The following is a 14,060-nucleotide window of genomic DNA, read 5'->3' as shown; positions in this document are numbered from 1 at the left end:
ACTTATTCCTGTGCCAAATCAAACAGCCATCTGTTTGTTTGTTTAATCTTGGAATTTCACTGACCTGACCAAGGGGTAGAAGGTTTGTGCTCTCATCCGCCATCTGAATAGTTTTGAGGACTCTCTCGATCCACTCATAGTTGTAAGGATTTAACTGTAAATATTGCATTCATATACAGTATACACCATTAGATTAATATCTACTATAACAAATCAAAATGATATTTGAGTAATCAAATGTCACTTAGTCGCACAAACTAAACATTAGTCAATGCCTTATGTCCTGTACCCTATAAAATATTACAATAATCTTATGAAATATTTTCCATGGAGAATAGAAGTTAAAATCACTGGGATTAGGCTGTCAGAGGTGAAGTATGCAATACAAGACCTTGGTCAAGGCGGAGTTGAGACTGATTACAAGGTCTTTGGTAGAGCCGAGCTGAGGAACAATCTGAAGAGCTCTTTCTAGCATGTCGTCTTTTCGTAGCAGTGACTCTTCACCCCGCAGGGTACCTTTGGCATCACCTTCTTCAATCTCCATCTCATACCATCTATCTTCCTGCAGTAGTAGAGTGGTTATGTACAGATTGATGGCAGAATTGCTGTCCAATCCAAATGTGCTGCAGAATAACAACAACAAAAAAAGCTTGAGTATTAGGCCTACAATGTGAGAAAAAACAAGTACAGAAAATGTACTGGTAAATTTCTGCCAGGACATTATCCGTTAAGTTTATGGAAATTTCCGTCAACTCTAAAATACCGTGCAAAGCGAGATTCAAATACGGGCAAAACACTTGCGACAAATTAATACAGAAAATTCGGAAGCACTTTACTTTATAGTCCTGTTCTGCATGTAAATACTATTGACTTCTTATATTAAGAACAATAACCAGGTAATAACTATGTGCCAAACCTGAACCTAAACCATACCTTAACCTGCATAGGTAACTTATATTACCCAGTACTTTCTTAAAGGTTTAGGTTTAGTACCTATGATCATGCGCGTGAACTCGACAATCGATTACTCTGGACTTCGACCGAAAACAGGATGTAAATACAGGTATGTGCGCTGGCTGAATTAACATCACTTTTATTAATATCTTTCACATCTACTGCAGTCAGATTCACCCGTGTTCACTCTGAAGGAATCAGTCACATGGCTGGGCACTTGTAATGACACATCAAGGATGTTAAGAGGCTAAAAGCAGGTTTAAAACTTGCCCCATTGAAGTCAACAGGGTGCAAATTTTAAAAAGAGGATAACACGGTGTAGGCAACACCGATTTTTGTCATTGTTCTCTGTACTGACAGCACTCCAAATTTACAAAAAAATTAGCTCAATGTTAAAAATGACCGGAGTTCTCCTTTAAGTAAGTACACAGTAAGTGCACAAACTGTACTGTAAAAGTGCAGCTGACTGATTTTTTTTTTTTTTTCCCATCTGACAAATTCATAACATTATGAGAACACAAATGTAATAGAATGCTGAGAATTCATTGTGCTTTCATTTACCTGTGTTTTAGCACGTTGTTATGAGAAGAGAGCATCTGACTGAAGTTACACATTCTGACTAGCAAGGCTGAGTTTCACTTCTGCATTTTCATCCGTTTGTGCAGGTGTAAGCTGTAATATTATGTTTTTGTTGTGCAGATCTAAAAGAATCTCATTTACAGTGTTTGGTTTGGTTAAGTTAATTAACCCACTTCTATAGTGCTTTAGTTTACTGTTGTTCATTCACTCTTCAGCTCAAAAAGTAATGCCCAGTATTAATGAGAATCATATTCCCTTTTCAAAAACACTGATGATACATTATTATTAATAAATATTGATGATCTTAGAAACCTTACCAAATATGTGTTTTATAACCCATTATAAATAAAGCAAAATAGTGAATAGCTGACTTGCCTGCAGTAATGCAGTATGATGTCAGGAGTGATATTTTTATTTTTCACAAGTGTAGGAATCAAGTTTCTCTTCGTCTCTGCGCACTGCCTGAACACAGACTGGATGGAAACCTAAGAAGAATTGTCAATGGACATAGTATAAGTTTTTCACAAAGTTCTGGCCATATTGTGTTTTTTTAATAATGAAATACTTTGCATAATTTCAGCACTGACCCCAAGTTTGCCAAGCTGAATGCCCCACTCTGCATCAGTGATGACAGACAGAAACTTTCCTCTCTCCTCTTCATCCTTATACAAAAAACTTAGATGGGCTCCGACCATAGCAACAACCTATAGAAGATAAATGAATACATTTATTATTCAAGTATATTTTTACATTTTCTAAAGAAAATTTGAGTGAAGGAGTAGTGTAGCTTAATTTATTAGTAATAATCAAAAATCGCCTGGATTATATGTTTTGACGGAGGTGTGGCTTTGGAGATGCTCTGAAGGGAGGGTGGGATCATATGCTTTTAAAGCTATCTTACTATTGCTAGCCTCTCCAAAATTGCCTACCAATCAATACTTAGGGCCCTATCTTGCACCCAGCGCAATTGACTTTGTACACAGAAGCATGTATCATTCCTATTTTGCACCCGCAAACAGACGCACGTCGGTAAACTATGAAATGCATTTGCGCTCCCGGGGGCGGTTCAGCACAAAGAGGCGGCGTGCTCCGGCGCAAACGTTCCCTGGTGCTATTTTGCAGGTTTAGAAAACAATTCCGCCACTGACCAGCAAAAACCTAGTCTAAAGTCAGTGGCGCATTGCGCATGTTATTCATATGCTATTTTAAGGGCGCATGCTTGGCCATAATCAATGTAGCGTGTGCACAACGCGCATGCACTTTGCTTATCTCATCTACACACAGACGCAGCAGGTTTCATTTTTAGAAAACCATACATTATTACAAGGAAAAATATTAACACACGAGGGAAATCATTGTTGTGTCCATGAAGATGTGAAAAAATAGGCATAAATCTAGCTTACACATTTACCCAAATTTTTATACGCCTGTTTAACTGAAGCTAATTAGGGTGGGTTTCTCCCATCCCCATACAATGTTACTTCTCTGTGTTTTACGGCCCTGACGAGAACGTCGGTCTCCTCGGCTGTGAACCGCTCCTGGCGTGCGCCTGGCAAATCCGCCATTATAATAGCAATCCACCATGGAACAAGCGCACCTGCTCTTAAAGGGAATGTGAGATGTCGCTCTGATTGGTTTATTTCACGTTACGCCCAAACCACACCTATGAGTAATGAAGCTACTTCAGACCAACCCATTTTAGATTTGCGTCGGGCGCAAGAGTCATTTATCCCGCTGGTATAATAGCAACAGCGCCCAAGACCCGCCCACAAAGTTACTTGCGTTTCGCATTTGATACTTGCGTTTCAGATCGTTAAAATAGGGTCTTTAGGGTTAGGAGTTTGACCTGGCAAGCACAACTAATAAATGAAAGCTTGAGTCACAAACCAAATTTCAGTCTGACCTTTATCTTGTCGTAATTTTGCCAGGCACTGGTGATCATCTTCCACAGAATATCCACGACCGCTGCCTTGGACAAAATGGTGCAAAGTCCGATGGCCAAATCAGAGTCGACCACTCTCCAGTTTAGCACCTGAAACACAACTCCGTTACAGTTAATGAACTGACTGAACTACATCATTTCATAGAAATAATATAATTGTGCATCTTAAGTGTCTTTGCACACCTTCTGTAACAAGGAGACCACAACCACCGTGACGGACGAGAGAACAGTTTTCTCTATCCTGTCAAGAGTCTGTTTGTCTCTGGCCATGCGGTTGTTAGAATGAAGCTGGAAATGAGAAATACAACATCGTCAAAAAAACACTTTCATTTGCATTATATTGAAAGACGCTATATTATGCCCTTTAACAAAGACTTGATTTTGATTTTAGGGTCTACTAAAATAGGTTTTCATGTTTGAATGTTCAAAAAACAAATGTTTCAAATTTTTTTTATTGTCACAGCACCTCTCTTCCCAGTCAGTCAGCAACGCTCTGTTTAGTTTCTCTCTCTATGAAGCCCCTCCTTTCGAAAAGAGCAATGTGCTCTGATTGGTTGGCTGGACCAGTGTTTTGTGATTGGTCAACCGCTTCAAGCGCGTTTCATAAATGTCAGGCCCATCACTGTGACCGCGAGTTTCAACACACTACTAACACTTTTATTTAAATTGCATATGCCTTGGGTGGGAATTATTTAAATGAGGAATATTGTGATGTGTTCGTTCCCAGAAGAAAACTCAAGACTACAATTAAGCCATTTCTGGGAGTTCAGAAACAGTGTTTACTGATGTAGAGAATAACTCCCATTGGAGTGGTCTTTGTGCTTTGTAACTTTGCAGACCGTTTTCATGCTCACACACCAACATTACAGACTAAAAGACATAATAGTTTGTTTTTTTAACTCAATTATTTTACAGAATTCTCACCCTTTTGCTTAGCGAGATGTCCATGTTGTTAGAAACAAAGTGCAGTAATATACTGCCATAAGACTCCATCAGAAGGCGCAGAGCCAGTTCAAGCTGACTGCACTCCTGTAGCACTTGCAGCATTGAGGCCATGGGATTAAGTAAAGGCCCAACCAAATCAGTTTCTGTGAAAATAAGGACATTTCATTTAAATCTGCCTCTCACAACACGATAAAAATTTTAAAATACATTTTGCTTTTTAAATATAATAAACCACAGTTCTTTATATTCCACAGCCTTTACACATTTGGGGGTTTCACAATTGAAACGGTTCAGCCAGGGTAATTTAGTCTTGGAAAAATTTAATCCTGGGTTATTTCCATTTATCCTTAATCAGTAATTAATCCTGGGTAGGTATGTTGTGACATTACATACTATACACTTTTAATCCCTGGACAAGTACTACACTTAAACAACTAGCACTACTGTTTAACACACACCCCTTTTCCAATGGCCCCCTAAAGCTGCTAGTCTTGAACAGATAACTAAAGAATCTACAGAGAAGAAGCTAATGTCGTCACCAATTAAAGTTGGTAATGTTGAATATGCACTAAAAATAATGAAAACATGAAAGTGAATTAATGCATAATATTCTAATATTCAACAACAACAACCTATTATAATAGACATAGATTAGCTCACCCCTTCCCATATTATGTGGTCAAAATAAGAAAGACTTTGCCCGGTTTAGGGATACCAATTGGCATCTGGTACTTTAGAATTTGACCTCAATGGTGGGGAAAAAGCCAGAGTTGGCGCGCTACCAAACTCTTGGATAGTGGTTGGACTGTCCTTCTCTGCTCATTTACACATTCGCTGATTTTCAACCAGCTTTGGATTGTTACAATGTCAGAAGTATATGTAAATGAACAATGTTCTTTCTCCAGGTTTCCTATACCAAGCAAAATACTTTTGACAGCCAAATAATGCATTTTGCATTAGCCGGCAGAATTTTGCAGACCAATAAATGAGAAACTTACCTTGGGATTAAGCATGGTTAAAACAGTCTCACAGTATACTAGTCAAAGCAATAATATGATGCTCTTACCTTCTTTGAGAGCACAGTATGACAGGCAGGAACAGCCAAAAGGATAAAGTCTCGATTCTAGAATAAAGGACAGTTTTATGTTTAAATCATTACGTTTTAGTTCAATCATAGGAATAAATTAATATATGTTCACAAAGGAAGGAATTAACAAAAACTGTTTCTTAATTCCAGCCCTACACTTCAACAATTCCCATATTAAAATTTGTTGGGTAATTCCAAGGTCTAATTTAAAACAATCATTCATATCAACTCAAGGAACTAGTTTGCATATATCACACCAGTAACAGCAAACTCTTACCTGAAAGTGGCAACAGATTTCTGGTGATTTTATACTGGAGCGGAAGCACTGAGACTGGATCTAGCACAATGCAGTCCTCATTAAAGACATCATGAAAATGGGAATCAGTGTAAGTGTCCTCTTCACCACTCAATGCAGATTCCTGAAAAGAAATATATACAGTGGGTATATTAAAAGTCTACACATCTCGTTTTAAATTGCAGCTTTTGAAATCTAAAAAATTAATGTTGCACCACACAGGAACGAACTTGCAACCTTTCTTCACCCAACAATCTCACAAAATTCAGTAGGAAACACTGAATATGAATGAGGCATGAATGAGGCATTTATATAGCGCTTTCATATGTACTACTGTACACCCAAAGCGCTTTACAATTATATCAGGGGATCTCTCCTCAACCACCACCAGTGTGCAGCATCCACTTGGATGATGCGACGGCAGCCACAGTACAACGGCGCCAGTGCGCTCACCACACACCAGCTATAGGTGGAGAGGAGAGAGAGTGATAGAGCCAATTCAATGTATAATGGATATCAATATAAACTCAATATCTATTCCAGAATTTATATATATTCTTATTCCATATATTTTTAGTGTATGGGGAAAGCAAAGTGGCTTGAATATCACTCCAGATGAAGATAGTATTTGTCAACTAAAGGCTTGCCACTGATGCTTCCAGTGATGACAGCTTGATGAAATATATTGGGGTGCTGTCAACACTCACGTGTGTGTATACATGAACAAACAATGTTTAGCAAGCTTACCTTAGGTAAAAATCCAAAATCTTCAATCTGACATTGTCTGTACACATCTGCAGCACTTCTGGTGCTTTTACACAGCTCCAAACAGTCAAGCAAGAGGTCTGTGAAAGGGAAAATACATGTACTTTTTGAAGTTGGTGTAGAGGACAAATGAGTGATACATAAATAAGCTGACTGGTTGAGAACTCAAGTGATATGTACTTTAAGAGAATATGAATGGTGAAAGTGTTTCAGTACCACTGTGGCAGACTGTGATGGCCTGGCAGGCCAGCTTATGGATGACAGCAGGGAGGTTAACCTTTTCAGGCAGAACCATGGGGACGTTTTCCTCCAGCATCTGGCAGAGGCGCTGCGCAGTGCTGAACAGAACCCGTCCTGTGCTGCAGTTGGAGTGATGCTGGTATAGCTCACTATATGAGGTAAAAAGAAAAAGTATGAGAAAAGATATTAGAAGTTAAACTGAATGTTCACCCAAAAATGAACGTAGTTATCATTTACTCACCCTCTAGTTATTCCAAAATAAAGACATTTGTTCATCTTAACACAAATTAATATATTTTTATATTCTCTCATCAAATTATCCATTTGCTGAAATGTGCTTGCTTTTCAAGTGAGAAAGTGTGCAACACTGAATCTTTTTTCTGTTATCACTGTAAAGCTACTTTGAAACAATCTGTATTGTATAAAGCGCTAAATAAAGTTGACTTGACTTGAGCAGTTTACTTGCGCATATTACAAATTGTTTTGTATCTTTCCCAGCTCAATATTTGTAAAACGTAGAGAGTAATGAGACCATTGAAATTTGCTAGTTTTCGCCTTACCATTTACACGGATAATATTATAAAATTAGGAAATATTAGAGGCGGACAGTGAAGTGGAGCAGCTTGTCTGGCAGGATTGTATTCAGATACAGAAGTAACAGGTTATTTGTGTATTTTATCTTTATTTTATCAGCATTGGAAACTCAAAACGCCCTTCCTTCATTTGACAGAGCCGCAAGATTTTTATTTTTTGATGAGACGCAGAGATTTTCAAGACGCTATATTTTCCTCATCCACACATTTGAACCAAAATTTTATTATACTATATTATTAAATTGTAGGCTATGCATACTAAAATATTTTTTTTATTAACAACTACCACTTTGTTTTGTACTTTGTTATAGACTTTTTGGATCAATTGATCAATCAATATTCAGAATCAGGTGCAGTTGTATTATTTTTCTGATGAACTTTTATTAGACTGTAGATTGAAAAGTATGCTTGTTAATATGAAAATAACTGAGAAATAACTGCTTATTCCGAATGTACACACTTTTTCACAGCATTTAGATCCTTAAATACCCACCCATCATTCCCTTCTCCCTTACCTTAGGATCTGCAGGGCTTTCTCCACATCTCCAGCATCCAGAGCTCTCAGTGCCAGGTCTGCCCAAAGTTCCTGCTCTGTCTTTTGCAGCTGCCTGGCCAGCCGGTGTAACCCAGCTTCAGTAGAGAGTGTCTTCGTTTTACCATCAGGATCATTGGCTACTGCAGCATTACCATTCAGGTGACTACTTGAAACCTTGTCAGGGTGTTGTTTTCCTGAGCGCCGCCATGCTTGTGCATTCTCATATGCGGTGATGAGTTGCTGGTTGAACTTATGTCTCACTAAAGGATCCTCATATTCTTCTGGTGTTAAGAAGATGTCAAAGTCTTCCTAAAGTCAAAAACATTTAAAAATAAACATACCCATTTGTAGATGCATGTCCAAAATGGCATTAAATGCCTCAAATCCATTATGAACAAATAAAGACCTGTAGATGAGACATGGCTGTGAACATGTTCAGACTGTTCCCACATTCAGTCTTCTTGAACGCATCATCTACAAGAAGAAAGGACAGGAAACTTAAACTGTCTAAAACAATCAATCTAGTTCATAAAAAAAAAAAAAAAAATAAATAAAAAAAAATTATATATATATATATATATATATATATATATATATATATATATATATATATATATATATATATATATATATATATATATATATATTAAATTGCTCGTAGTAGTAACATCAGTCGATTAAAATGTTTAAATTGCAGATTTTGACCTTATGTACACACTTCTCTTCCAGTCAAAATGAGTATTGTTTGTTCAGTAATCACTTTGTTTTATTATATTTACTGCATAAGTCTTCATTTTTTTTATTCAATTAGAAAGGCTTGATATGTCTTATAATGCCTATGTTTTATCGTATAAATCATATAGTGACATTTGTTTTTTTAACATTTGTTATAGGAGGTATACACTCACCTAAAGGATTATTAGGAACACCATACTAATACTGTGTTTGACCCCCTTTCGCCTTCAGAACTGCCTTAATTCTACATGGCATTGATTCAACAAGGTGCTGAAAGCATTCTTTAGAAATGTTGGCCCATATTGATAGGATAGCATCTTGCAGTTGATGGAGATTTGTGGGATGCACATCCAGGGCACGAAGCTCCCGTTCCACCACATCCCAAAGATGCTCTATTGGGTTGAGATCTGGTGACTGTGGGGGCCATTTTAGTACAGTGAACTCATTGTCATGTTCAAGAAACCAATTTGAAATGATTCGAGCTTTGTGACATGGTGCATTATCCTGCTGGAAGTAGCCATCAGAGGATGGGTGCATGGTGGTCATAAAGGGATGGACATGGTCAGAAACAATGCTCAGGTAGGCCGTGGCATTTAAACGATGCCCAATTGGCACTAAGGGGCCTAAAGTGTGCCAAGAAAACATCCCCCACACCATTACATCACCACCACCACCAGCCTGCACAGTGGTAACAAGGCATGATGGATCCATGTTCTCATTCTGTTTACGCCAAATTCTGACTCTACCATCTGAATGTCTCAACAGAAATCGAGACTCATCAGACCAGGCAACATTTTTCCAGTCTTCAACTGTCCAATTTTGGTGAGCTCGTGCAAATTGTAGCCTCTTTTTCCTATTTGTAGTGGAGATGAGTGGTACCCGGTGGGGTCTTCTGCTGTTGTAGCCCATCCGCCTCAAGGTTGTGCGTGTTGTGGCTTCACAAATGCTTTGCTGCATACCTCGGTTGTAACGAGTGGTTATTTCAGTCAAAGTTGCTCTTCTATCAGCTTGAATCAGTCGGCCCATTCTCCTCTGACCTCTAGCATCAACAAGGCATTTTCGCCCACAGGACTGCCGCATATTGGATGTTTTTCCCTTTTCACACCATTCTTTGTAAACCCTAGAAATGGTTGTGCGTGAAAATCCCAGTAACTGAGCAGATTGTGAAATACTCAGACCAGCCCGTCTGGCACCAACAACCATGCCACGCTCAAAATTGCTTAAATTACCTTTCTTTCCCATTCTGACATTCAGTTTGGAGTTCAGGAGATTGTCTTGACCAGGACCACACCCCTAAATGCATTGAAGCAACTGCCATGTGATTGGTTGATTAGATAATTGTATTAATGAGAAATTGAACAGGTGTTCCTAATAATCCTTTAGGTGAGTGTATAATAAAGCAATAAGCCCCTTTAAGCCGTATTTTACAGTGAATTTAGAACAGCTAAGGGGCGTTGTAAAAAAACCTTAGCTGTTCTAAATTCACTGTAAAACACGGCTTCAAAGGGCTTATTGCTTTTATAAAACGGTTACTCAAAAATATTCATTTTAATATTTATTTTATTCATAAAATAAATAGCAGCAACAAAAAATATAACGTTATAACACATTTATTCCTCCGCCAAGCAATGTAGTTCCAAAGAGGTTGCCAAGCAACACGTGCAGCAACAAAGTTGCGTAGTAATACTAATGTAATGCGGTCAGTCACTGGTGTATGTTTGTTGAGTAATTTACAACGGCTTTGAACGCGGCTCAACCAATCAGAATCAAGGACCGGAAATATGTTTTTTATAAAATCAAAAATGCCATCAATGCCTTTAACAAGCCTCTTATGCATCCACTGAGGAAAAAAAAAAACTATGAATCTACAAGAAACCACCTCAGACAACAGAAGGAAGTTATTTTAAACTCTAAACTGATGTTATACAGTGATAATGGAGAAAAAGAAACATGGTTTAATCTCACAAATTCTCATAGCTGATGTTTATTTCAAATGGAATATGGTCAAACTTGCGCTGGGTTTCTAGACTGCAACAAGGCCAATTAAAAAAAATTGAACAAAATATTTAATGACATTTATTTTATAAAAGTGTAACATTTAAGCCTTTATAACTATTTTTCTTCGTGACTGTAATTCTGAGTCTGAATTGAATAAAACAAACTGCCAACTGTCTTTCAAATGAGACCACAATTATGCTTCTAGTCCAAGGGCTTCATAAACTATATTTTAATTTGGGTACTTCATTTCTAGTGTTTGGGTTCAAAGGGGTGTAGGGGCACAAATGTAAATTATTTGTGGTGACCTATCCTTTTAAAACTGCATTATTAGACAGAAAACCAGTACTAATACTTGGTTGTGCACTCACCTGTCTGAATGCTCTGCAGGTACTTCAAAGCTTCAACCATAATCTGTGATATTAGCATTTGTAATTTCTTCTGCTATTGAAAGAAAATACATTTAATTCAGAATACATATCAATCTTGCTTATATAGATGAACATTTCCAAGTATGTTTAACAATAACAATTCAAAAAATTTTCATATAAAAAAATAATCCTACTTTAGTATTAAGATTTTTTTCCATTGAAACTTTGTCCATTTAAATCTATAGTCTTTATGCAAAATATAAATTCTTATTTTTAACCAATTAACACTACATTTCTCTCACACAAATTCTGACCTCTTCAGAAATGTGTCGCTTGTCTTGAAGTTCAAGTCTTGCCCAACAGGCCATTCGCTCAATCACAAATTCTGCTTCAGAATGGGGCAGATTCTTCAGCAGCGCAATGCACTTCTCCCTCTGTGAATACAACAATATCCAAATATATCACCCTTGATTCCTATCTGAATTGAAACTGCTTTCTTAACATTTCCATGTTGTAACTGCTGATTAGGGCTAGGAGATATATATTTTTAAATATACTGAATATGAATTTGTTGGAGACTGCAGTGGTTTCATTAGAGGTCTTCATTGGTACACTTCGATTCGAAAACCTGAGGTCTGACCCGAGACCCGAGCAAGTTCAGGTCCAAAAATTTGAAAAGTGCCTCAGGCATGGGTCAATTCTGATATTAGTAGCCTCGGATAATTTCAGATAAAATGTGCTCCTAATTTAAGAAATTCTGGAGCAAATTTACTGGCATATTAAAAATATATCAAAAATCTGTTTTTTAATATAGGGATACAAGGAGACATTTACAAGCAACATGATTCATTTATTATAATTTTTTAACTAGGTTTTAAATGTTTCTGCTTCAAATATTGTTTATTTAATAATTATGGAATTATGTATATTCTTAATAAAGTATATGCCAGATACACTTCATTTTGTAACCCGAAACACCAATTATAACCAGAAAAAAAATATGCTCTGTATAATCCAGGACATTTAATTATAAAAAAGCCTGAAATACCTTAACTACTTTCCAGCTCCTCACTTAAACATACAAGGGAGATAAAATATGCACTCTTAGAACAATCTAAAACATCACAATACAAACAACATAAAGTCAATATTGTCAATTCATCAACGGTAGATCGTAAGCAATTGGTATTCATTGACTATGAATTGCTCTGAAACTGCAAGCCTGTAGAATGCGCAATAGCACTGCGTTTTGACTTTGAACGTTTTCTTGAATCAGTTCTTCTGCATTGATCATTAAAATATTTGCTGAGCCAGTTCATTTATTTAGCTTGTATTATCACTCAAGTGGTCAAGAACGTCTCCGCGTGACTTGTGATTGTTTCATTTAGTGCTAAATTAATAGCTAAAAGTTGAGAAAAAGTTAAAAAGACAGGTGGACAGATGTAAAAACATTGGTAATGACAGGTGTAATGACGTGTTCCACAATTATTTTTTTTGGATATACTACCCTGCAAGTGTGTTTATAATACAACGGCAGAGGGAGTGATGGTAAAATTTACATATTTCTCTCTTCTACGGGCATAATTAATCTCTATATATTTTCTTCTCTTTTGGAAAGTCTATCGAGGATTTTCCTTTCTTATTTGAGCAAAAGGAAACGGAATCATGATGTTTGCTGTAGGTCCCTCATTTACCGCTATATAAATGTACCCATTTATGAGTTCTGCCTCTTAGAAGAAATGTGAGGGTCCATCATGTTGTTACCTATATACCGCCAAGTCCCAATTCTGTGGAAGTAATACCTTATTGCATTGTATAAGCTGGATGCAGTGAAGATGGTGGATCTCTGCAGGGTTTAGTTTGTAGGCCTCAATCAACTTCAGTGAGTCCTCGAGAGAGGTGGGCAGGTCCTGCTTCAGAATGTGCCTCACAAGCATCTAAACAAAGCAAACATCAATGAAATATCAGGTACTTGCATGAACAGAGTGGCTGATACAAAGGTCAAAACCTTTACATCTTTAAGAAAGTAAGGAACAGTAAAATTGTTAAATGAACACACATAATAGGACTTTTAAGTTAATGAAGACAAACTTACCATGATATCACGAGTGTTAGAGAGGGCTAAGGTGCGGATGCCATAGCATCTGAGAAGCTTCTTTATTTCCATCAATCTGTAACCCTCTCTCAGTAACTCCTGTCTGTAGATAAGAAAATACTTACAAATAGTGCTAACTGAATTTGATGTACTGCAGCTATATGTTGCAAACACACAGATATATGTAATCCAATTGTAAAGTCTGAGGTCACATTGACCATTTGCGGGTACAAATGCTCTATTAATATGTCATATTAATGTATAAATTCTGGATGGAGTCAAGCAACAATTTCATCACTCAGGTCTTCCCAAAAATCAGACTAGTATGAGATCAGTCAGAGTTTATTTGAAGTGAAATTATTACCTTAGTCCAACTGAAATCAAATTTTTAAAGTGCATGAGTCAAAAATGATGTGCTGTATTTTAAAAAAGTAAAATGCAGATGTGTTGAAATAGTGTTAACTACTCTGAGTGCTGTTAACATGTGCCACCGGAGCTAGCCTTGAAGCCTCACTCTACAGTGAAGTCATGTAAAAGAGCTTATAAAGAAAAAAGAAAAAAATTAACTATGTTTTACCACACCACTCACTTTGGATGTTCCTTCTCCAAGTGCTGCTGAACAAGTTTCTCGATGGTTTCACTCCAGGGCACCACAGCCTTGTACATTATTTCAATCACAGCATCCATCACCTTCTAAAACATGTAAAAAGACAATCTTTTGCTAACAGAATCTACTGTGACTAAAAACAGGAAGTTAAAGTAAATTTGACAGTAGGCCTTCACACTGACAGCATTTAGGAACCCTACTCAACTTTGCTGCATCCCCAGCAATCTCTAGTTCTCATGTGATTCAAATTGACAGCTCTCTAGATATAGCCTACACATACATACATAAATTTAAATCAAAATGAGTAATTAAATTTGAAAGC

The 14,060-nt window shown here is 37.1% G+C and overlaps 1 protein-coding gene across 2 annotated transcripts in view; it reads right to left on the bottom strand.

The window, feature by feature from the left end:
- The window catches only part of kntc1 (kinetochore associated 1), a 52,763-nt gene that overhangs the window by 20,390 nt on the left and 18,313 nt on the right, over positions 1 to 14,060 (bottom strand). For both annotated transcript variants that reach the window (XM_079872687.1, XM_079872688.1), the window contains exons 24-41: positions 13,721 to 13,824; positions 13,132 to 13,234; positions 12,839 to 12,973; positions 11,351 to 11,470; positions 11,037 to 11,109; positions 8,342 to 8,409; positions 7,916 to 8,244; positions 6,784 to 6,956; positions 6,550 to 6,647; positions 5,785 to 5,926; positions 5,487 to 5,543; positions 4,400 to 4,563; positions 3,659 to 3,763; positions 3,437 to 3,565; positions 2,121 to 2,237; positions 1,909 to 2,018; positions 392 to 623; positions 65 to 154 (exon numbers count right to left, since the gene is read on the bottom strand). In XM_079872687.1, the coding sequence (XP_079728813.1) occupies positions 65 to 154; positions 392 to 623; positions 1,909 to 2,018; positions 2,121 to 2,237; positions 3,437 to 3,565; positions 3,659 to 3,763; positions 4,400 to 4,563; positions 5,487 to 5,543; positions 5,785 to 5,926; positions 6,550 to 6,647; positions 6,784 to 6,956; positions 7,916 to 8,244; positions 8,342 to 8,409; positions 11,037 to 11,109; positions 11,351 to 11,470; positions 12,839 to 12,973; positions 13,132 to 13,234; positions 13,721 to 13,824 (2,349 nt within the window). The remainder of the gene's footprint in view (positions 1 to 64; positions 155 to 391; positions 624 to 1,908; positions 2,019 to 2,120; positions 2,238 to 3,436; positions 3,566 to 3,658; positions 3,764 to 4,399; positions 4,564 to 5,486; positions 5,544 to 5,784; positions 5,927 to 6,549; positions 6,648 to 6,783; positions 6,957 to 7,915; positions 8,245 to 8,341; positions 8,410 to 11,036; positions 11,110 to 11,350; positions 11,471 to 12,838; positions 12,974 to 13,131; positions 13,235 to 13,720; positions 13,825 to 14,060) is intronic.

Source organism: Squalius cephalus, assembly GCF_949319135.1.
Source record: "Squalius cephalus genome assembly, chromosome: 5".
Classification (NCBI taxonomy): Eukaryota; Metazoa; Chordata; class Actinopteri; order Cypriniformes; family Leuciscidae; genus Squalius; species Squalius cephalus.
The sequence above is the reverse complement of the archived record's forward strand: the minus strand, read 5'-3'. Positions and strand labels throughout refer to the sequence as shown.